Raw genomic sequence first — 23,925 nt, 5'->3', positions numbered from 1 at the left:
TGATAGGGGGAGTTGCAGAGGCGCAGCAGCATGTAGCGGCAATTTTTCAGCAGGTTCGGCGCCACAAATTGGAGGAGAAAGACGCCGAGCCTGTGATGCAGCTAATGGTGGATGAGCAGGGCACCACCAGCTCTACAACAGAAAGCTCCACCCCCACCACCACTCCTGTTCGCAGGTGCAGCAGCAACCACCCAGCAGCAGTGCATGGGGACTCGGTCATGTCGACCCCAGCGGGCAGCCTACCCTCAGTCAGTGCGTTTTTGTTTAGTCCAGACCCCGCAAGCTCAATCAGGCCTGTTACCACTGAGTTTGAGGGGGATATTCTGGACAAAATTGGATATGTAGCTGAGTCACAGATGCTGACGGTGATTGTTGGGGAGGGGTCCTACTCCTTGCCTGATGTGTCAGCAGAAGATGAGTTGGGGTCCGCAACATCCCAGCAGTTGTTTGAGGAGGTGGAGTCTGATTATTATAATGATGAGGTGAAGGATAACACACATCTAGGTCCAATAAATCTCAGATAACTGCAAGTGCTTCCCTGGGTCTAAGACCCCACATAATCACCTATTTGAATAAATATATAAAGGCCAAAATTGCCCCTATGGGCATGAGGATTCAGATTTTTCCACAATCTAAACAAATTACACCTTCCTTTAGGGAGAAGTGGGAGGCTAACTTTGAGGGGTGTTCCAAAATTATGATGACTTTAATGACAGAATTACATCAGATTGAAATTGTTCATATAGATATACAGATTAAAGAATTTGATACAAAGTTGGAACCCTTCAGAGAGCACCCCTTCCTCCTACAGAGAAAAGAAAAACTTAAAAAACATTTGGAAAATTTTAATAGGAACATTGTAGACCAAAAGGAAAGAAAATTTGAACGTGATCGCCTTGCTTATGCTATGAATCAAGCTTATAAATGGACTTCTGTTAGACCACGCCTACCGGCCAACCCGACCCCCAAACCAGGATTACCCCGTCTACCCAGTGGGCCTAATTCCAAACCAATTCGTCCTGTTCAGGCCCCAAATAAACCCATGGGGCCCTCTACTCCCTCTTCTATGAACACTTTATCACAATTAGGTCACCTTACTGGATTAATATCTACTACCCCATGTGAGGGGTCACAGACACATTTTGATATATTTTCACCCAAAAGGAAGGATGCTCCATCAGCATCTTCTTCCTCTTCTGAATCACTTCTCTCACATTTTGACACTCCTTCTTCAGTGGGGAATAGTTCCTCATCTTTACACTCTTCAACATCGTCTTTTTTAGGGGGTGGCCAGCAGGAACAGAGAGACAAAGGGGGTACTCACAAACCGGAAAAAGAACAAGGACAGACATGGACTGCAATCGAAAAACGGGAAACCATAACTACTGAAGTTGACCCAAAAGATAGACGGGTATCACAGACACAGGTTATTAATTTGTCCAATTTCCAGCTTAATTCCCATCATATTACAGTGTTGAATCTTGGACTGGGTTTTTCCATTACGACTGACTTAGATAAATTTGAATTGGTGAAAGATTTACATTTGTTCTGCAGAAGAATAGCCTTGAAGGTGTTCTTTGATAGCAGCACAAGAGAGGATACCCTTTTGGAATCAACCCAGGACCAACGAGCTGTGCAGGATTCACTGGCTTTGCAACCTTATAGCCAACAATCAGGTGTTATGTCCTCAATATCTGGGGGTTCCTCAGTGGATTCCCCAGATAAAACTAAAATTAGACCTAGGTCAACATTTTTTCCGGCATTGTCTACTGTACCTGCAATACAGGTCCCCACACAATCTGTGATGCGAGACTTGGAACACCTACCAGCTGGGGGAAATATTCCCTCAAATTTAACCTCAGATCAACAAAGAGCTCTGAGGGACTTGTCCTCGGCCTCTGATTTGGTAATAAAACAATCGGATAAGGGGGGCAATGTTGTCCTTATGAGTATAGGCCAATATGAAAAAATGTGCTTTGATATCCTTGATAATCCGGAATGGTATCAAAGGGTTTCGATGTCCATGGTGACAAATAGTCAGAGGGAATTTCAGGTTATGTTAGATGAGGGTCTATCAATGGGCCTGATCTCACGAAAAACATATCGATTTTTGTGGAACACCAATCCTCGTTTACCTACATTTTATGCATTGCCCAAAACACACAAGTCTCTCACGGTTCCCCCGGGCCGCCCGATTATATCGGGTTGTGGTTCACTAACAGAAAATGCAAGCATTTATGTAGACACACATCTACAACCACATGTCAAAGCATTACCATCTTATGTACGAGACACTACCCACCTACTCACTATTTTAGATGGCATGAATATACCCCCAGATGCATGGTTGGTAACACTTGACGTAGAGGCCTTATACTCAAGTATACCCCATATGGAAGGAATAGAAACTATTAGATCAGTCCTCACGTCATTACCCATAGATGCAATTCCACATAGCATGTTTCTTTTGAAGCTGCTAAAATTTATTTTGACCAACAATTTTTTCACATTTAACTCCGCCCACTACCTCCAGGTGCAGGGCACAGCGATGGGGACTACTTGTGCCCCGTCCTATGCGTGCCTGTACCTGGGGGAGTGGGAAAGGTGTATATTTTCGGATGAGACGTTGGGTGGATATATGGGTTATATACTTACCTGGCATCGTTTCATAGACGATATCTTTATGATTTGGACAGGCACGGAGGAGCTGTTGGTTGATTTGATTGAGGCTTTAAATGTAAATGTATTTAATCTAAAATTCACAATGAGTATGGACAGACATAGAATATCCTTTTTGGATGTTACTATATCAGTTGACAAGGATGGAATGCTACAGACGGATTTATATAGAAAGCCAACGGCAGCAAATGCTTTATTGCATGCCAAAAGCTTTCACCCAAAACATCAAATACGTAGCATTCCAACAGGACAATACTTAAGAGCACGGAGGAATTGTTCAGATGAGGGTTCCTTTGAGACCCAGGCATCTGACCTCCAGGAACGTTTTCAGGAAAGGGGTTACCCTAAAAAATACTTACGAATGGCATACAAACGAGCAAAAGAATCCTCGAGATCTGGCCTATTGTACAGACCAACCTCTGACCTTCAAAAGAAAGATAAGATGGATAGGGGTTTATCGTTTGTTACCAGATTTTGTGATAAACATATGCAAATACGATCATTATTACAAAAACATTGGCACATGTTCGTGGGTGATCAACGGATTGCCCCTTTTGTCCCTGATAAACCTATGATAACGTTTAAACGTGCCCCCACAATAGGGGATAAATTGGTACACAGCCATTATGTCGGAGGAGGAGGACCAGGTAGATTGTGCAAGTGTAAAACAGTGGGGACATACCCCTGTCAATCATGTAATCAATGTAGATGCATTATGGTGGGTAAACAGTGTGTCCTGCCGGCTCGAAATCTGACCTTGACAACACGACACTATACCAACTGTGAAACAGAGGGGATTATATACCTACTAACTTGTCCCTGTGGGGCATTTTATGTGGGCAAAACTGGTAGAGCTTTCAATAGACGTATATATGAACACACATATAACATTGAAGAAAAACATCAGACCCCAGTGGCCAAACACTTTGCTATATGTCAGAATGCTAGTCCTTCTAGGGTTCGGTTCTTTGGCCTGGATCGGGTACATAGGGACCCTCGGGGAGGTGATTGGGATGGCAAATTACTCCAATGTGAGGCCTTTTGGATATATAAGCTGAAAGCATTCAGAAGACCAGGCCTCAATGATGGTATTGATTATGCCCCCTTCTTGTAGAGGTGCTTAATGTTGTTGAACGCCCTAATGTTGAGGGTTGACTGGACCCGGTGTTTTCTCCTGGCTGGGTGTTTTCCTCATGTGATTTTCCTGACCTATTGAGGATTTATCTTATTGATATTATGTGATTATACTTCATTCACAATCAATGATTTTTTATGGATTCTACATACTTCTTTGGTGGGTGGTTTTTGATATATACCCCTCCTTCCGGCTCTCCCCTTAGGAGTATCACTGACCTTTGGCCGATACACCAGGTGAGCGTGGACTTAATTTAATTTTATCAATGTTTGAAACTTATTAATTCATTTATTTAAATGTATATATGGTCTTTGATATTGGTGCAACGATTTTGCAGTTTGATTATGGGGTAATATATGATTGTAATATATGATTGATTTTGACAGTTTTTTTATATGAGAGTTGTTCCTGTGGGAGGGGCTGTTATGGCCCCCTTTGGCCGCGAATGGTGCGTGCAGTCCGCGGCCCTTAACAGACTTGTGGAGTGCTGTGGCATCTGGATAGGTCAACCGGCTGCACCTGGGCTATTTATGGGTGGTTCTACCCTATAGCCCTGGTTTGCATGCGAGAGGGGGACGTCTGGGTGCTGGGCTCTCTGCAGGCCTGGGGTGCGCGGATGAGTTGCGCATTGCGGCCAATGAGGTATGGTGTCTGGGCGGCGGGGGGCGCATGAGCTCTAGCCTGCTGGTCCCACCAGCAGAGGTCGCCTGTCCTTGTTACCAGGCTGGTCTCTTGCATTCCGGCATGCGTTCCAGCTCGGGCCGCGCCCCCACTGGCGTTGACAGGCCGCCTTCCATCGAGCGGCCGAGGGGGCGTGGCGCGAGCGGAGAGCATCACAGTGACGGCGACGCCTGCCCCTCCTCCCGCGCTCCGCCTGACGTCAGGGCGGTGGCGGGGGAGGGGGGCGGAGTGGCGTTCCCTGGCCGCCCGGCGCCATTAAGGCCGGCATCTCCTCTCGGAGGGACACATTCTGGGGGCCTGCCCTGACGATGCTGGTAACCTGACCAGCGAAACCGGTCGGCATTTTGGGCCCGCATACGGACCAACCAGGTGCATGGGGGAATGAGCATGGAGGCCTCACTACCAGTATTCACACTGCAATCGGATGAGTATCAATTTTGAATTCTATCTATCGATACAATCCCAATGTGGAGTTGATGGTTTATTCACAAAAGGAAAAAGATATCTATTTCTCAATAGACATTCAATCAATTGCTAACCAGTCTCAAATTGCCACAACCTGCATGGAGGTGGACTGTTGGTATAAATTTTCATATTTCATAGGGAAATACAGCTAGGCCTTGAGATCATACTGCATAAGGTGGCTAACCTGGCGGACTATATTTGCTGATCATACTACACCTAGGCTGTTGATGTTTCCTAAACGTGAATCTAATTGTGATATAAGCTTTGAATTACACCAGAACCCATGCAACTTGTCACTTTATCCAATATGGACAATTCTGCATAAGGATTTATCCTGGCGGACTTTTACTGTCCTGGAGTTTTACACTGAAGAATATACAATGGCAATCTGTCTACTTTAATGATCTTTTGGCTTATATACAATGATGATACATGGATGGACTTCCTGATTGACACCAATACCATTACTCCTACAGGGTACAATAGACTTACATCTGAACCATATCTACCTCATTGAGATAATTTGGATGCAAACTGATCACCCTTTTTTCACTTTTTTCATCTTTTATGCGCATATTATGATAAGACAACTGGCCAGTTGATTTAGTGGAATTTGATTGTTATTGATGTTTTGAGGCTGTGTTTTACATGCTTAAACCCACATGCTACTTGTAATTGGTCCTTTTATAGGTGCTTTATTTTATATTTTGGAAATTGATTAAATTAAAGTATAGTATTTTATGAACTACTCAACATAGTTTTCTTCCCTTTTCGTTATAAGGTTACAATTGATGAGGTGAAGGACATAGACTACAAACCACAGGAGGGGCATGTTAGTTCTGAGTCTGAGGAGCAGCCTACTTCTTCATCTTCTGCCGCTACCACCAGCCGCACCACTCAACCCCAGGCCCCAGCCCTCGCAGGGAAAAAAAACAGGAGTAGCAGCCGTATCAGGGCGTACGGGGAGATTTTTATCCCCAATCTGGCATTTCTTTGATCTGATTTGCCAGTTGACAGCAAGTTGGTCACCTGTAAGATGTGCCAGGTGAAGCTGAGCAGAGGTTGCAACCCCTCCAACTTTGGCACCTCCAGCTTCATAAACCACCTGGCAAATAAACATTACATTGAACATGAGGAGTTCAAGAGGCTGAAGGAAGCTGGCGCTGGCAGTGTTCTAGCCAAAACCACCACCACCAGAACCCCCTTTGCCACTCCTGCCGACACTGAGGCCTGTTCAGGCAGCCAGTCCTCAGTGGTCTCCTCTGCTCCCTCCTCGGCTTCCCGTGCAAGCCAGAAGCGACACCAGACCCTGCAGTGTGAGTCGTTTCTCTTCAAGGCTCAGCCTCCCAGCAGCCATCACATCTGGCAGCTCAACGGTCTGCTTGCACGGGCCATGTCCTCCCAGCTCCTCCCATACTCCTTTGTGCAGGAGGGGAGTGACATGTGTGCACTCCTGCAGTGCATAGCACCAGAATGGCCTGTCCCCAGCTGGCACTATTTTTCATGAACGGCCATGCCAGTACTACACTGCTTCGCGATGGCCAACGTCAAACGTGGGCTTGTTCATGCGGTGGGTGAGCGGGTCCATGTAACTATGGACTCATGGAGCAACCGGTTCAGGACAGGCCGCTATCTGTCCTTCACCACACACTGGATCAGTTTGGTGGAAGGGGGTGAGGAGGGGACAGCAGCATCGTCAAACCAGTGGATGGTGCCACCCCGCAGCAGAGTCAGGGGAAGTGCAGCAGGTTTCTCTGCTCTGGTTCCACCGCCAAATGCCCCCGCCTCAGCAGCAGTGTGAAGGCCCGCCACTGCCAAGCAATGCTGGAGATGGTCAGCCTGGGGAAGCAAAGCCTGACAGCAGAGCACATCCTGGCCAAACTCCAACAGCAGGAGAGGCATTGGCTGACCCCCAGAGGCCTCAGAGTCGGAGAGGTGGTGTCCGACAATGGGACCAACCTGGTTGCTGCCATCCACCGGGGAGGCCTCACCCACATCCCCTGTCTGGCCCATGTCTTGAACCTGGTGGTGCATAAATTCCTGGGCACCTACCAGGGGATGGAGCAACTTTTGAAAGGGGTACGGAAAACGGTGGGTTATTTCCGCCGCTCGGGCGGTGCCTCAGTGGCCCTGGAAGCCGTACAGAAAGCTAAACCTGCTACGGCACCGTCTGATCATAGACGTTCCAACACGGTGGAATTCCACCCTGGCCATGTTGGAACGTCTGGTTGAGCAGAAGCAGGCTGTCAACCATTACTTGGCCAAAGCCACCGCCGATGCCACCGTGTTCGGGAACAGCACCAGCCCATTCCCGGAGATGATACGCAGTGCTGATTGGAGAAAGATCCAGCTGGTGTGCTTGGTCCTGGCACTCTTCCTGGAGGCCACCAACATGGTCAGCCGGGACCGTGCGTCAGTTTGTGAGTGGGTGACCATTGCAGGAGGAGGAGGAGGAGGTTGAGGACTTGGAGTTGGAGGTTCGTGACCTTGAGGTCAGCCTATCAAACCTGCTGTTTTTCACAAAGGCGCTGTATGCCACGCCGGTACAGCTGCCGACTGAGGAGGTGCCTGCAGCAGCATTTGGCTCTCAAAGCCAGAACCAGAGACCCGGATGGTGACAGACTATATGGGGTCCTGCAGCGGCCTTGAGAGTGACACCCTGTGAAACCCTGTGGACCCCTTGGATTACGGGGTCAAGCACCTTGATATTTGGAGCGAGCTGGCGCAGTACGCCCTGGAAGTCCTTGCTTGCCCCCCTTCCAGCGTGCTGTCCGAAAGGTGCTTCAGTGCGGCCAGTGGCGTGGTAACCGAGAAGTGCTCTCGTCTGTCCACCCAGTCTGTGGATAGCTGCATCGACCTACTCCTGCTGCTGCTCCAGTCTGTGGTACCCACCAACACCAGGGTCCACACAAAACTATTTCTTCTGCTGCCACCAGCTATTACGCCACTCCAATAGCAGCATCGACCTACTCATCCTGCTGCTGCTCCAGCCTGTGGTACCCACCAACACCAGGGTGTTGGGCCACTACAATAGCCTGCCACCAGCTACCACACCACTACAATAGCTATAATTTTTTGGAGATGTCTGAGCTGAAAACTTTGATGTTCCACTTGTGCGGTTGGACTTTGGACACAATGTGGGCTGCACGACCGTCGACCGCTGCCTGGAACCTATCCTGATGTTAATTTACAGCCATCTGTTTTTTTTTTTTTTTTTATTTCATGTCCACCAAATAATAAATTAGTGTTTTCCTTTAAAAAAAACATGATGCTACATGCATCATGTACCCTAAAAACGCCTTTTAAAGCTATTTAAAGGGCACTTCCGGTTTATCTATCCAGATATCCGAATAGGTCGGATATCCGCGGATAATGTGTCCGGATATCCGCGTTCACGGATTCGGATATCCGAACCGGATCCGGATATCTGGGTATCCGGATCCGGATCAATTCAGATTTTGAAAAGAGGTATCCGAGCATCCCTGATACTGTCATAAAAACATTAAGTGGTAAAATATATTCTGTATAGCCTTGAATATAAGATGACCTTGTGTAAAAGTTGACTTCAGTATTTGACCCTTTTAAGCTGGAATTGTTTTATTAACTCAAGTATAAGTATATCCAGCAAAGTTAATGGCTGCACTTGGGGATCAGGAGGGGTTAATGGCTGCACTGCTTATAGCATTTAACCTCTCCTGTCCCTTCACCCTCCTGGTGGTCTATTAGAATCCGCCAGGGGGCAGCGCAGCACTGTTTTTAAATTATTTTTTTTAATCATGTAGCGAGCCTAGGGCTCACTACATGATAGCCGCTGTACAGTGGCATCCCCCCGCCCGCTTCGATCGCCTCCGGCGATCTTTGATCAGGAAATCCCGTTCAAAGAATGGGATTTAAAGAAGGGCTTCCCCGTCGCCATGGCGATGGGGCAGGATGACGTCACGGACGTCAAGACGTCTAAGGGAGTCCCGATCTACCCCTCAGTGCTGCCTGGCACTGATTGGCCAGGCAGCGCACGGGGCCTGGGGGGGCGGTGCAGCGCGGCGCGACGATCAGCGGCTAATCGGCAGGTGGCGGCAGCGATCGGGCAGTACACGCATCTAGCAAAGTGCTAGCTGCGTGTACCAAAAGACATGATGCAAATCGGCCCAGCAGGGCCTGAGAAATCCTTCTGCACGGCATATATATATATATATATATATATATACACACACACATAAATATATATATATATATATATATATATATATATATATATATACATATACTGTATTTAGTATATCATATGTTTATATTTCATACTTCTTAACTGCACATGCTAGTCACCGCTTGTTCAGCAACAAAAAAATAAGAATGGCACGTGATCAAGGACGCACGGCCCCCCTGAAAGCATCTGCAAAGTATTGAGGAAGTGACCCCAAAACCATTCCCCATGTAGTGTTTGCAAGCAAAAAATTCGGGCCATCTCTAACGAACAACTTTTTTTACTATTATTATTTTTACTACTTACATTTTTTATTTTTTTTACCATTTTTTTTCTTTCAGAGACTGTGTTCATTGAGGGCTGGGAGGACACGGATTGGCCAAGGGATTGCATGATCCCTTGGACCAATCGCTGCAGTCACAAGGGTAAAGGGATCACATGATCCCTTTGCCCAATCAGTGTGCAGGTGTGCTGTCATGTGCGTACATTTACAGGAAGCAAATACTCCCTGTATGGTTTCGCTATTCTATAATCGCTGTTACTCTTGTAACAGTGATCATTGTGGCTTCGGAGGGTGCTGATCGGGTAGAGGGACCACCTGGTTCCTTGCCCCAATTGATGGTGCGGTGGGCATGCGTGTGCACGTGCGCGTGTATCCCAGCAATTGGCAGCAGTGGCGGTTTTAGTGAAGGACGTAGCTGCTACGTCATGGCGTCCCTAGCAACACACTTTTTGGACGTAGCAGCTACGTCCTTTCATCATAAGTGGTTAAAGAATTTGAAAGTTGTCTGAACAATTCTTGGAGAATTCAGGAGCTAAATGATTAAGGTGTTTACCCTTAGGGGCATTGTTTTAAAAACCACAAAAGCATATATGATATTCTGGTAGCTCTGATAGCTTAATTACAGCACTATACATCCATATTTTGGCCTTAAATGCGTATGTATTAGTACACTGCCAGTGAGCTAGGCACACTGTGAGCCGAATGATGATTCACCCTGCTGCTGCTCAAGTTCCTGGCATCCTAAACACTGTTCCCCCTCTGAGTCATAGCAACTCGGAAGGAAATGGAATTTGGGGTCCTGCTATCGCAGGAACCCCCAATTACCCTTTTGCGCCCCACGCACTATAGCATCACTGCTATAATGGTGCATAGTTTTGCTGCAGAGCGTCGTGTGCCGAAAGCACCTGATTCCTTTTAAATGACCTACTTTTATGTTTTTAGCTTAGAGTTGGGCCGAACGGTTCGCCTGCGAACGGTTCCATGCGAACTTCCGTGGTTCGCGTTCACGTCCCGCAGGCGAACTTTTGCGGAAGTTCGGTTCGCCCTATAATGCACCATGAGGGTCAACTTTGACCCTCTACATCACAGTCAGCAGGCCCAGTGTAGCCAATTAGGCTACACTAGCCCCTGGAGCGCCACCCCCCTTATATAAGGCAGGCAGCGGCGGCCATTACGGTCACTCGTGTGCCACTGCCTGCCTGCATTAGTGAGAGTAGGGCGAGCTGCTGCACTGTCTCTCATAGGGAAAGATTAGTTAGGCTTAGCTTGTCCCTGACTGCATACCTGTTCTGTGAACCCACCACTGCATACCTGTACTGTGAACCCACCACTGCATACCTGTTCTGTGAACCCACCACTGCATACCTGTTCTGTGAACCCACCACTGCATACCTGTTCTGTGAACCCACCACTGCATACCTGTTCTGTGAACCCACCACTGCATACCTGTTCTGTGAACCCACCACTGCATACCTGTTCTGTGAACCCACCACTGCATACCTGTTCTCTGAACCCACCACTGAATACCTGTTCTGTGAACCCACCACTGCATACCTGTTCTGTGAACCCACCACTGCATACCTGTTCAGTGAACCCACCACTGCATACCTGTTCTGTGAACCCACCACTGCATACCTGTTCAGTGAACCTGCCACTGCATACCTGTACTGTTCAGTGAACCCGCCACTGCATACCTGTTCTGTTCAGTGAACCCGCCACTGTATACCTGTTCTGTTCAGTGAACCCACCACTGTATACCTGTTCTGTTCAGTGAACCTGCCACTGCATACCTGTACTGTTCAGTGAACCCGCCACTGCATACCTGTTCTGTTCAGTGAACCCACCACTGTATACCTGTTCTGTTCAGTGAACCCGCCACTGTATACCTGTTCTGTTCAGTGAACCCGCCACTGTATACCTGTTCTGTTCAGGGAACCCGCCACTGTATACCTGTTCTGTTCAGTGAACCTGCCACTGCATACCTGTACTGTTCAGTGAACCCGCCACTGCATACCTGTTCTGTTCAGTGAACCCGCCACTGTATACCTGTTCTATTCAGTGAACCCGCCACTGTATACCTGTTCTGTTCAGTGAACCCGCCACTGCATACCTGTTCTGTTCAGTGAACCCGCCACTGCATACCTGTTCTGTTCAGTGAACAGTTTGGTGTGTCAGTGTGAAGCAGTACCTTAATTACACTACCTGATTGATGTATACACATGCAAGATGTTTTAAAGCACTTTAGGCCTGTCATTTAGCATTCAATATGATTTCTGTCCTTAAAACGCTGCTTTGCGTCAAATCCAGATTTTTCCCGGGGACTTTTGGCATGTATCCCACTCCGCCATGCCCCCCTCCAGGTGTTAGACCCCTTGAAACATCTATTCCATCACTTTTGTGGCCAGCATAATTTTTTTTTTAAAGTTTGCATCCCCATTGAAGTCTATTGCGGTTCGCGAACTTTAACGCAAACCGAACCTTCTGCGGAAGTTCGCGAACCCGGTTCGCGAACCTAAAATCGGAGGTTCGGCCCAACTCTAACTATAAGCCTGTTGTAGGTGTAGCAATTCAAAACCTCTTATGTCTCTATTGGGCACATACAGTAATTAGTGATACTTGTTTCATAGAGTAGTTCTATTATTTTTCTCTTAGGGCCCTTGCACACTAGCTTTGCCTTGTTTTTGTTTCTGTAGCGTTTCAGTTGCATTCAGATTTTTAAAAACGCATTTCCATTAACTTGAGTGAGAAATCTTTACCGCAATTTTACAGCGATTCTCATTCAAGTGAATGGAAATGTGTTTTTCAAAATATAAAGGCAATGGAAACACAGAAGAGATGCAAATGTAGCACAACACTGCTTGGCAATTTATTAACCTTGGCTCAATTCCGGAGGACTATAAGAAAAGTGGAACATCTAAGTAAAAGAAATAATTTAACACACTGAGGTGCTTAGTCCCCCTTTTCCAAATTAATCCATGCCATGCACTGATGAGGATCAAACAATCCGAAACAGTCTGTATGCATGTTGGATTATTATGGCTCTGTACATATTAACAAGCTGACACATCATTGCATTCCAGCGGTTCTGGAGGTGTGTTTAGCTTCTAAGGGTACAATGGTTAATTTGCATATATTCAGCAGTGGTGCTCTGGGAGACATCTCGAGCTCACTCCAACCTGAATTATCGCAAATTCTTTCTGTTTTAGGAAAGCAAACTTTTGTTTTTCCAATAAGGAATGAAATGCTTAGTTGAATACTATTCCCCCTTTGAGTTGTCGGAACACGGAGGGAGATGTAGTGCAACAGAACCAGGGTATCAAAAGGTCCGCTAATGGACAAATATATCTAATAGAGTGCTTACTATATTACTATAAGAAAATACAATGACTTTTAATGTATTTTCCCTTGGGAAAAAAAGGTTAAAGGCAAGAAAAGGAAAAGGAAAGTAAGTAGCCAGTGTATAGTTAATTGCCCATAGAAATAAAAATTAGTATTTTAAGTTTGTTCATTTTTGATACAATACAGTGACTGACTTCTTCTGAGTACTGCACAGTACAAAAAAGCCCATGCCTGAAGTTGTTGACATATCCTTCACTTATCATTCCTTTTTGTACATCTCTATATCTGTCATTCACCTTGTCTTTCTGCATTAAAAGGTCTATTTATCTGCACAACATATCTATGTAAAAAGTTGTGTTAGGTTAAAAGGTAAGACCCTTTTCTATAGTCTGATCTGAATTCCTTACTTGGTTGTAGTCTTGTTTTAATTTGTCACAACTGTCCATACATATACTGCTTAGAAATTTCCCATGTGTCAGGTATTTCCCAAGTGTCTCTTATAAGCTCAGCACATTATAGCAATAAACAAGATCGCAGAGAGCAGTTACTAGAGGTGCTTTGGGATGGCCACGTGAAAAGACAAGAAAAGGTCAAACGTGAATTAGTATCTTATTCTTGTGGTTTATGTATCTGAACAAGTTACATGTTCTTTTTTTGTGTTTAGAAGACAAACAAAAATAATTCAAGAGCAATTGAAAGAAACACAGAATGGGAAAAATTACAGTCTTCATGCATCCAGTTTGCTAGCAAAGGCAAAAAGCTTTGGAGAAAACAGAGTACAACTGCATAATGTGAGTATCAATATTATTAGTTACAAGTTTATACCTTGTTTTGTTTATTTTTATTTTTTTTGGGTAGAGAGCAATACCATGATTTTCTGTTTACCTTTATCTTAACTCCTATTTGAGAATCTGCATTATGTTGTATTACTTCATTAGTCTTCAACAAAAATTATAATACAGCGCAGTAAGCAATGACGTCATAGAAACAACAGTAAATTATAGAATCAAGTTATGAAATAATGGCATGCCTATGGTTGGCTGATGAAGCTATAAATCACTAGTCGTTTATCACTGGAAACTGTCCAGTTAATTTTGTACCTACAAGGGCCAGAACACCAGAACACACACACACACACACACACACACACACACACACACACACACACACACACACACACACACACACACACACACACACACACACACACACACACACACACACACACACACACACACACACACACACACACACACACACACACACACACACACACACACACACACACACATACACATACACATACACATACACATACACACACACACACACACATACACACGCCTACCTCTGTCCGCATTTTAGCAACACAAGGTTGCTAAAAAGTGGACAGAAGCAGGATACTAGTGTGTTCAGATCTAAACCTTGCAGTGCAGAGTCATTCAAATTCATACCTGTAATAGATAGCAGAGATGCCGCCGCAGCGGTGAGCTGCATGGCGGCTGTCTCCGCTTCTCAGCCGGCGGCCTTCGCCGCGCACTTACATAGTGGAGTTTTGCCTGGTCCGTCAGTTGCACATAGACTGAGGGCTGCGCGCGCGCGTGCCAGGCGACAGGACCTGTATGCAAATAGAAGGGGAGTCAGCTGATCGGCCGGTCAGCTGACTCCAGCAGTGCTCCTGATTGGTTGAGTGACTGGGACGGCGCTGTGGGGCGCTCTCAGTATATATAGGACCTGCCTGTCAGTAGCTCCTCTTCTGCTGTTGCGAATGCTACGTGTTAGCACTCAGACCTTAGTCAGATCCCAAAGTGTGCTAGAACCAGCAGGAGCTGGGGATCCACACTAATTGAATTGTATTATTTGTTATGACCTTCGGCTAGTCTTGACTACTCTTCTGCTTACTGATTCTGTGCTTCTGCCTATCTGATCCTGTTGCCGACTCAGCCTGAACTCTACTCTGATTTAAGCCTTCTGTCTTTGTACTGTATCTGTCCGTTTGTTGCTGATTCTGCTTGTCTGACTCTCCTGCCCTCACCAGTGAGCCTAGTCTCTGGTGAGGGATTCTCTGTACAGATTAATCACCTGCTCCTCAGGTGACCAGTAGCTGCAGTACAGTCTTAATCACCTGCTCCTCAGGTGACCAGTAGCTGTAGTACAGTCTTAATCCTCTGCTCCTCAGGTGACCAGTAGCTGCAGAACAGTCTTAATCACCTGTCCTCAGGTGACCAGTAGCTGCAGTACAGTCTTTATCACCTGCTCCTTAGGTGACCAGTAGCTGCAGTACAATCTTAAGCACCTGCTTCTCAGGTGATTAGGAGTTGCAGTACAGTCTTGATCTCCTGCCCTTCAGGTGATCACCTGCTGCAGTACAGTCTGAATCACCCGCTCCACGAGTGAACAGTATATGTTGTCTTACTGTGCACCACCCGCTCCTCGGGTGAACTGATTACTCATCTGCATCTTCAGCTTGCTGGAGTGCTGATCCCTGTGTTCTATTGAGATATCTCCCTCTACCAGCTTCTCTGGGGGAGTTGGTATCTCTATCTGTATTACTGTTGCACCAAACACCTATCTTTACATCTGGTTGTCCTGTGTCTCGCTATACTTGCATTATTGGTGATTCTGCAGATCACCACATAATCAGGTATAGTATCTGTATTATTGGTGATACTGCAGATCACCAATAATCAGAAAATCTGGTCTTGCTGACACCAATCGTTACAATACCTTGCACTAAATGGGGGTGAATCCCCCAAAACGCTGTATGTAGTAGGGATGAGTATGATGCTGTGTGTAGTAGGGAATTCTGCTAATTTCTGATTTCTGAGTTTTTGGTTGGAAATCAGCTCTGTGTGGTGGAAATAGGTGTGTAGAAATTAGAGAGCAGAAATAGAAATTCTGTGGAATACCGGGTTTACCAATACTTTTTTCTACTTTTAACTAACTTTATTACAAAAAAAAAAACATTTATTTGTTGTTCCATAATTCTCTTTAATTCTTGTGCTGGTAAATAGGGCTTTCAATTGTAGAATTTGCTTTAGCCTACAACAAACATTGGCTTCAATTCATCAAAGACTGTTCGATAACAAAAAAACAAGTTGTTAAAATACCACATTCTGTATTTTATACTTGTCTGTGCTAATTCTTTAATATTTTAACAGGTGCATTAATTTACTGAAGCCTATTGACAAAATCCTTGTTCGGTAACTGTTCTCTGTGCAGTAAGGGTATTACAGTAGAAAAGAGGCAACCCCAACATCCCTTTAGATGTGCATGTTATGAATCTTGCTCTGAATCTGCTCTGACTCTGTCCCATTAGTCTTAACATTTTATTCAATTGCCACAGCCTACATGAACTGCCAAGAAACATTACACATGGCCTGCTTACCTGATTTTTCCCACTAGCTCCACTGCAATTCAAGCAGGAACTGAAGGGGTTACACTGCCGAAGGGTGGCAGGAAAACAGATTTTGTCCTTTTCTCTCTGCTCTCTGCCTGGGGAGTAGGAAAACAAAACCCTCCAGCAGAGCCTGCACTTCCTATCATGGAGGAAACTGGGACTTGCAGAGGAAAGAGAACTTTCCCTATTGGCTCTCTGAGGCTATCAGTCAGAGGGATATCCACTTGAAAGGCATGCAAAGCTGGTTACCGACAGAGGAAAGCTGGAGGTAATCATTGCACATGATTCTGTGTATTACCGAATGCTGTAACATTGATGAATTGACATTTACTGACCTGTTGAGGTATTTACTACACAAGTCGGTAATTTACCTCACTGCTCGGTAATTTGAGCTTTTCATGCGGTAACAGTCTCGATGAATTGACATTTTCCTAAGTGCTCAGTAAAGTCATCTGTTTTCGCCAGTGTATGTAGCCTGACCAAGTGATGTTTGAATGGGTTATGATGTCTCCTCATTGCACTGAGTCTGTGGAATGTGATGTTCAATCAAGCATGTGGTCTTATCTTTTGGTCATAAAATAGCTGGTATCCCTGTGAAGACCCTCTTGATGTTGTAATTAAGGCATGCAATTACTTTTATTGCAGAACAACGTATATACTCGCATAGAAGCCGACCCGTGAATAAGCCGAGGTGCCCACTTTTCCCTCTGAAACTAGGAAAAAGTGATTGATTTGCATATAAGCCTCCTCCCCAGCATAGCCTCCTCCACAGTAGCCAGATGTGCCCACAGCACAAGTCACCCTTCCTCACCATAGCCAGATTGCCTTAAGGATGATACAGCTATGTCTTAAGACACCACTAGATGGCATTATAGATATGAAACACAGCAAATGTCTCACGGGAAGAATTGCCGATTATCGTATTTCTTGCACTCTCCACTCTACAAGCCATAGGACACAGATTGTCTTGAGCAGGGTACTCTGCACACCATGTTGCAGAGGATGGGGAGGCACGGACACAGCAGGGAGCCAGCTGGCAAGAGCAGTAAAAAAAACCTGCTCCACCATCTGTTCTGCTCCACTGACTCACGTATAAGCCGAGGAAGTAACATTTCAGTAAATTTGTTTGTGCTAAAAAATTAGACTTATACGTGAGTATATAAGGTATCTCCTTTTTAATGCCCAGTGTATACAAGATGTGTTCTGAGTTTTTTCAGTATACAGGAATCAGATTGACGAAGGCTTCATAGCTGAAAGCTTGCTGCTTTTCTTCTACGTTAGCCAATAAATGGTATTATTCTGATACAAAACTTCTTGCTTTTATTTACAAAAATAGCAAAAAAATTCTGTAGAAATCAGAAAGGCAGAAATCAGAAAAGTAGAAATGAGGGTTAGTGTTAGGCACTAGGATCGGAGGGTTCATCTGAGAATCTCTAGTAAAATATTGTTTTTTTTTAATTATTCATATTTTTACAAGTGGCACCACCTGGTGCCCAACTCACACAGTGGTGCTTAGATGTAGACCCTACACCATTAAAGTTTGAACAATATTATCATAATAATGTAGTTAACAGCATCTTACATAAAGTCCACCACATCTGTGCTGTGCCATCACATGATCACAGTTTTGAAACTTATAATTTTTCCTGGTAAGCATTTTTTAAACTTTTAGATGATATATTTATTTGCATCAAGAGCTGGGTATTAAAGTAAAACTATCATGAAACTACTATTGCTATCTGAGGATCTGGCCTACCCACTTGCACCCTGTAAATAATTTAAAAATATTACAGGAAAAAAAATTGAATTACATCCAAAAAAACCTTTGACTTTGGAGGTGGCCAGAAATAGTTGCTGTCATACTTATTTTACAACAAATTCAGCTTAGAGCCCTTTTACATCTAATGCATTGCTGAGTTTTAATGTATTTTTTTCTCAATAGCAGTGAATTGTGAAAAAGCTTCAGTGTTTCAGCGCATAGTGTGAAAGAGGCTATAGGGAAACATGGACACTGGACTGACAGCAGCTAATATTTAGTGTAGTGTAAAAAGGAATCCTAAAAGGAGGAACTTGAATTGAGAGGGATATGAAACCTAACATTTTATTCAGTTTTAACCCATGCATATTTCTTGTCTGTCTTGCTGATCTTCTGCCTCTAATACTTTTATCCATAGCCCCTAAACAAGCATGCAGATCAAGCCTTTCTGACTAACATCTGACAAGATTAGCCACATGCTTGTGTGTAATTCAGACAATACTGATGGTAGAATGATCAGCAGGACAGCCAGGCAACCGATATTGTTTAAAAGGAAATAAATATTGCAGCCTCCATATACCTGTCACTTGAGGGTCCCTTTAAAGTAAAATTAACATCCTCCCTTTCTGCAGTTCAAGATGCCTGGTTTAGCGCTGTTCACCTACATAAGTGACCCAGAGTCCATATGAGAAATTTCTGCATCAGTATTCCACTCCTTAAAGAATAACTATCAAATAAACAGTTTTTCTGTAAACCACACATACCTATGGAGCTTTTAGCCAGCAACACTAGAAAGCTTTTTAAAGGTCTCTCTGCACAGCCTGTGTGGAAAAAATGCCTTGTTTACCAGCTGTTTGTAACAATTTTGTGTCGGCATTGGGAGGAGGGGAGGCAGAGCTCAACTGTAACCTGGCTGTAAACTGTTTACTTTAAACTGCATGGCAAAGAGAGAAACACACAGGAGCACACACACAGAGCTGTAGCTGATGATTATTTACACACATTTGAAGCTATATTTCTGCTTTCTATCATTGTTTACACATTTTACTCACAGTATTAGAGCCAGTGAAGATTTCTATATGCTGGATGTGCTGGACACAGTCCTCCATAGTAATGCCCACAGTGAAAACTGGTTTCTGTAAATCTCATTTTCTTCATATAAAACATGAAAAGATGAAAAAAAAAGCCCTTGTATTGCTATTTGTTAGTAATTGCTGGAAATGTATGTGGCATTTAGAACTTTAATTACTTTGATAGTTGTCCTTTAAGGTTAGATCTGTGCATGTAGGTGCAATTATTTTATGCTTGGCCCCAGGCAACATTTTAAACTGAAGTCACAATGTACTAACTTCATCACTGTATTGTTGGTGTAGAGTTAACTAATTGGTATATATCTATTTAGGCACGGATAACATTTGAAAATATGGGGTTCAAGTTTAAAGCTACATGCTTACGCTGTATTAAACTGGTGGTCACCAAAGACATCTGATGCCCAATTGAGCCCCGAGCAAATTGTTCTCCCACTCAATCTGCCTGCCATGTACCATGCATGGACCCTCCTCCTTGCTCCATAGTAACAGATGGATCATTAGTTAGGTTAGTGATGTGTCAGTACAGAAGTCAGCCCCAAACTGTAACCTGAGGGATCAAGTCTCAGTCCCAGTGGATGACGGTCTTTATCTCAATCCCAGCAGATAGCAGTCCTTGTACTACTGTCTATAAGGTTTATGGGCTGCTCGTGGCTCATTTTTTATAATGTTAAGAAAGATAAAGATAAGCTTGTATTTTATATTAAAAGCAAAATAAATAACCCAAGTACATTTCACTATTGATCAGATTCTCATTTTGAATCATTTTATGCAGACTTGCGTATAAGTAAACAGTATCACATGCATTATATTTTTTAGTTTTAAAAAGGTCAGTTCAAATGTTATTAGATTCTATTAACAAAACTCATATTTTTTCCCTTTCCCAATTGAAATTACTTGTATATACTAAATTCTTACTATAAAGCAAAATCAGACACAGAATCTGTCATTGGCTTTTGTAGCTGTTTCTGTATGTTACTCTGAGTAAAGAGACTGCTGTCCATGGTACTGAAGGAAAGCATGAGTTTTACAAGCGTTTAGATTGTAGCTGTCTGTTGACCATGACAGCACAATTACTTTGTGTCCTCATTCAACAGTACATGGAATCAAATCTTTCAATATCCTATGGTGCAAGTGGGTTATATCAACATTTACACATAACAGTTCCACCAGGACTGAATGCTGCATAAATAAATTCTCATCTTTAACATTTTCTATTCTCTTGCTATAAAAAGCTATATTAAATCACCTCATTTTGAAGAACCTAATTGTGAATGATTAGATAAGCAGTAAATCATCAAATGTGTTCTGTACTGTCTGAGTGCTTCAGACGTTGCTATCTCTTGACTGATTGTTGGTTTTATAATAACAGAGTAAGTACTCTGACCTCGAAAAGATAATACCTGTATATAAGTTATATTGTTACTGATTTTATACCATTGTTATATATTCTAATCCATTTTTGGTCATACTCTTTACTTGTATAGCTCTATCAGCTTATGTTTCGTATAACCACAATGAGCTTTGTTAGATGACTCATTCGTACTTTGCAATCATCATTTCTTTAGTCTTATATGAACTGTATGTCCTCCATTTTAGAACATGTATCACAGTTCATCATAAATTAATCATATATGAGAAACTTCGCACCAACTAAAGCAGAGTGGAAAAGTGGCTACTTGGCTACAAAGGACTGTGACTCAGCGGTGAACTGTGGCATGACACCTGTTTGTCTAATTTTCTATATAGCAGCAATATATAAATCCCATACTAGGATACTTTATCTACAGAATGCAGCAGGCCAAACATGTAAAGCTCAACTACTTCAAAATAACTTCCACTGCACCACTCTGCTGCCACACAGGGAATGCTTTGTTGTAGGTAAAAGTGGCGTTAAACTTCTTGGAGCAGACTTACTTCCTCCCTCCAAAAGACACACATACATCCCCATAAAATAATTTAGCAGCAACAACTAGTCTCTGTGGCACAATTGATTAGTGCATTCGGCTGTTAACCAAAAGGTTAAGGGATGGCTTTGTATTTTGTGAAGGGAACTTATGTACCCTTCTTAAACTTGAAGAATGTATACAAATGTAAGCAGACTGCAGAGTGGTGCAGCAGGAGTGTGCTGGGTCCATAACTTAGAGGTTGATGGATCAAAACCGTCCTCTGCTAGGTATGATTTCATTTTTGCACCTCGCTTTATCGCATGGGCAAACCGGTTTCCATAGCCCAGTAAGAGAAAGTGTTATAAGGGCCCTGCCATAACATAGATATTACGGTAGCTAAGGCTACTCCTGGGCTTTTCTTGTGGTTGAAGAGATGAGTGAACTGTGACACCACACTTAAAAAATAAATAAAAAAAAAAACGCAACCAGCAAACAGATAGGCTTCCCCATATTGGAGCATTGGATTTGGTAAAGTCTTAAGCCAATGTGTTGACTCACCACACAGGCCTGCACCCAGCATGTGTCTCGTATGACTGTCTATATGATCACTTACCACACAGCCCTGCACCCGGCATGTGTCTCATATGACTGTCTATAAGTAAGCTTTAGGTTAGCAGGAATGGTCACATGGCCTACCTATTTCATCCTTCCCACCCTTGCCCTGGAATCTTCCAGACTTCAAAGTGCTGTCCTTTGCTGTGTGTGTGGTTGTTGGTATAGTGGTGAGCATAGCTGCCCTCCAAGCAGTGGACCTGGGTTCAATTCCCGGCCAATTTATGTGAGCTTGCTGTTGACATACTACAAATCCGAGAGAGAGAGAGAGAGATATCTGGGAGAAATCTGTGGATATCCGGGTCGGTGGTGAAACTATCCGCAGGTAGCTATCCGGATATCTGCCCAACTATCCGGATCCGGCCGGATAGGGTAAAAATGGTCGGATATACGAGTTACCCGAATACCCGATGAGCATCCCTGATTGTGTTAGTGCTAATTTTGTTTTGACCATATCATATATACATTTTCATACTTATACTCTGTAAGTTCGCAAAGTTAGTTTGGTTGATAAAAAATGCCACATCTGTCAAAACATTTCCTGTTATGCCTACTCCTTTTTTTTTATCTAATCGCTCTTTTTGTCCAGTATTTTCAACTTCTGCATGCAGTTATGTGTGCAATGATTTATACAGTATTTACTATGATACTTTTATGTGTACTCCTGTATCATGTTAACCAACAGCACACTCTTTGTAGATATGTATACTGTTCATGCATTTGCCACCTTTTAAAAATGTATTCTGCTTGTCCCTTTTTGACTCTTAACCCTTTACCTGGGTGGAAAAGAGGTGCTAGATGGGGTCAGTGGGAGTGCTACCATGAAAAATGATTGACCCAGAGCTCCAACCGCTGACAGTTGTAGCACCAGGGAGTCAACCAACATACACCCGTATCCCACAAGAGTGTACAGTTAGTTATTTGAACATCCCTTTGGGTCTGGCCCATGTAACCCAACCCACAGGGGCACTTCAAAAAGTAAACAGCATTAGTAGTCACACAGGAAAAAAAATCCTTTACTTTTTCTCTTATCCCACCTCATGGAGTGGATCACGTGGTCCCCTCTGAGAATGCTCAAACAGTGTTGACACCCCGAGCAGGGAAACATGCCTTTCTTTTTTTGGAAGCCAATCGTATGTAACAGGTTTAGTTTTGATATCTGCTCTCACAAGTGTGTCCTTCAAGCTCTTACCGTTTCTATAAACACATGTGGGGGGAGAATGAAACCCCTTAGATAAACGTGGATCAGTTTCCACAAGCATCCAAGCATCACGGATGTTTTTCTGTACCAGTGGTGCATGATTATCGTATTTACTAATGAACTGCACCTCCCTGTTAGAATCATTTCTCACTGTACACTCTCTTAAGGCTTTCCTATGCAATCTTGCCACCTCCTCTGCTGTCTCAATAACCTAATTTTTCCTATAACCTCTGTCCACAAGCTTTTCGATAAACCATTTCGCCTGGTTATCGTACTCCTCATCACTTCATGTGATGCACCTCGCTCTTATAAGTTGACTTTTTCGGAGGCTCCAAAACAAAGGCAAATGCTAGCCAACAGAGCATTATTTCTACCTGTTGGTTAATGGAATAAATCAATTTGCAAAAATGCCAGCTTTTTGCCAAATATCAACATCCAAAAAATATAGGTTACAGGAATTAAATTTTAAGGTTGAACTTAATGGTCAGTGGAAGTGCTGGATGAAGTGTCAGTGCTGGCTTGGTGCTGGGTTCTGGCAGGGGTGGGTCCGAAGGGCTTGTTGCTGTGTGAGGGCTGGCTGGGCATGGCTGACTGGGTGCTAGCAGGGTGCCGGCTGGGTACTTGCTGGAGGCAGAGTGCTGGCTGGGTTCTGAGTGCTGGCTAGGGGCAGGGTGCAGCCCGGGCAGGGTGTCATTAAAGACCTTAAATTAGCAGCAAGCGGCCCTTGTACTGCTGTGCTTTCTCTGGTGCTGCCCCTGCCACTTGAGCATCATCACTGTTCTAGTACCAGACCTCAGATCAGCGGCAACAGCAGAGACAGAGAGGGTGTTCTGCACACACAATACACACACCCAGCATACTCCAAATGCAGGAAGTGACCAATGACTTCACTTCCGCATTTGAAAGTTCATACACTGGATGAGGAATTGTGTGCACGGTACAACTGATATTTTGAATGTGCCTGCATATAATTTTATCTTAAATGTGTTTTCTTATCTAGACATTAGGAAATTTTAGATTGGTCTTTCGTTACTCTTTTATTGTAATTTAATATACTTTCAATGTAATTCAATTTGTATTCTCTGCAGGTCACCACCTTGTATTAAAGTTTGAGCATATTTCTAATATATTCTTACGTATGATGTTGTCTCAGACTTGGACTTGTTAGAGCATGTGGCTATTTTGAGTACTCCTGA

The 23,925-nt window shown here is 43.9% G+C and overlaps 1 protein-coding gene across 1 annotated transcript in view; it reads left to right on the top strand.

Moving 5' to 3' along the window:
• The window catches only part of NRG3 (neuregulin 3), a 1,594,638-nt gene that overhangs the window by 1,468,128 nt on the left and 102,585 nt on the right, over positions 1 to 23,925 (top strand). The window contains exon 6 of the mRNA XM_068255045.1: positions 13,448 to 13,574. Coding sequence (XP_068111146.1) covers positions 13,448 to 13,574 — 127 coding nt within the window. The remainder of the gene's footprint in view (positions 1 to 13,447; positions 13,575 to 23,925) is intronic.

Source organism: Hyperolius riggenbachi, chromosome 10 (assembly GCF_040937935.1).
Source record: "Hyperolius riggenbachi isolate aHypRig1 chromosome 10, aHypRig1.pri, whole genome shotgun sequence".
Lineage (NCBI taxonomy): Eukaryota > Metazoa > Chordata > Amphibia > Anura > Hyperoliidae > Hyperolius > Hyperolius riggenbachi.
The sequence above is the reverse complement of the archived record's forward strand: the minus strand, read 5'-3'. Positions and strand labels throughout refer to the sequence as shown.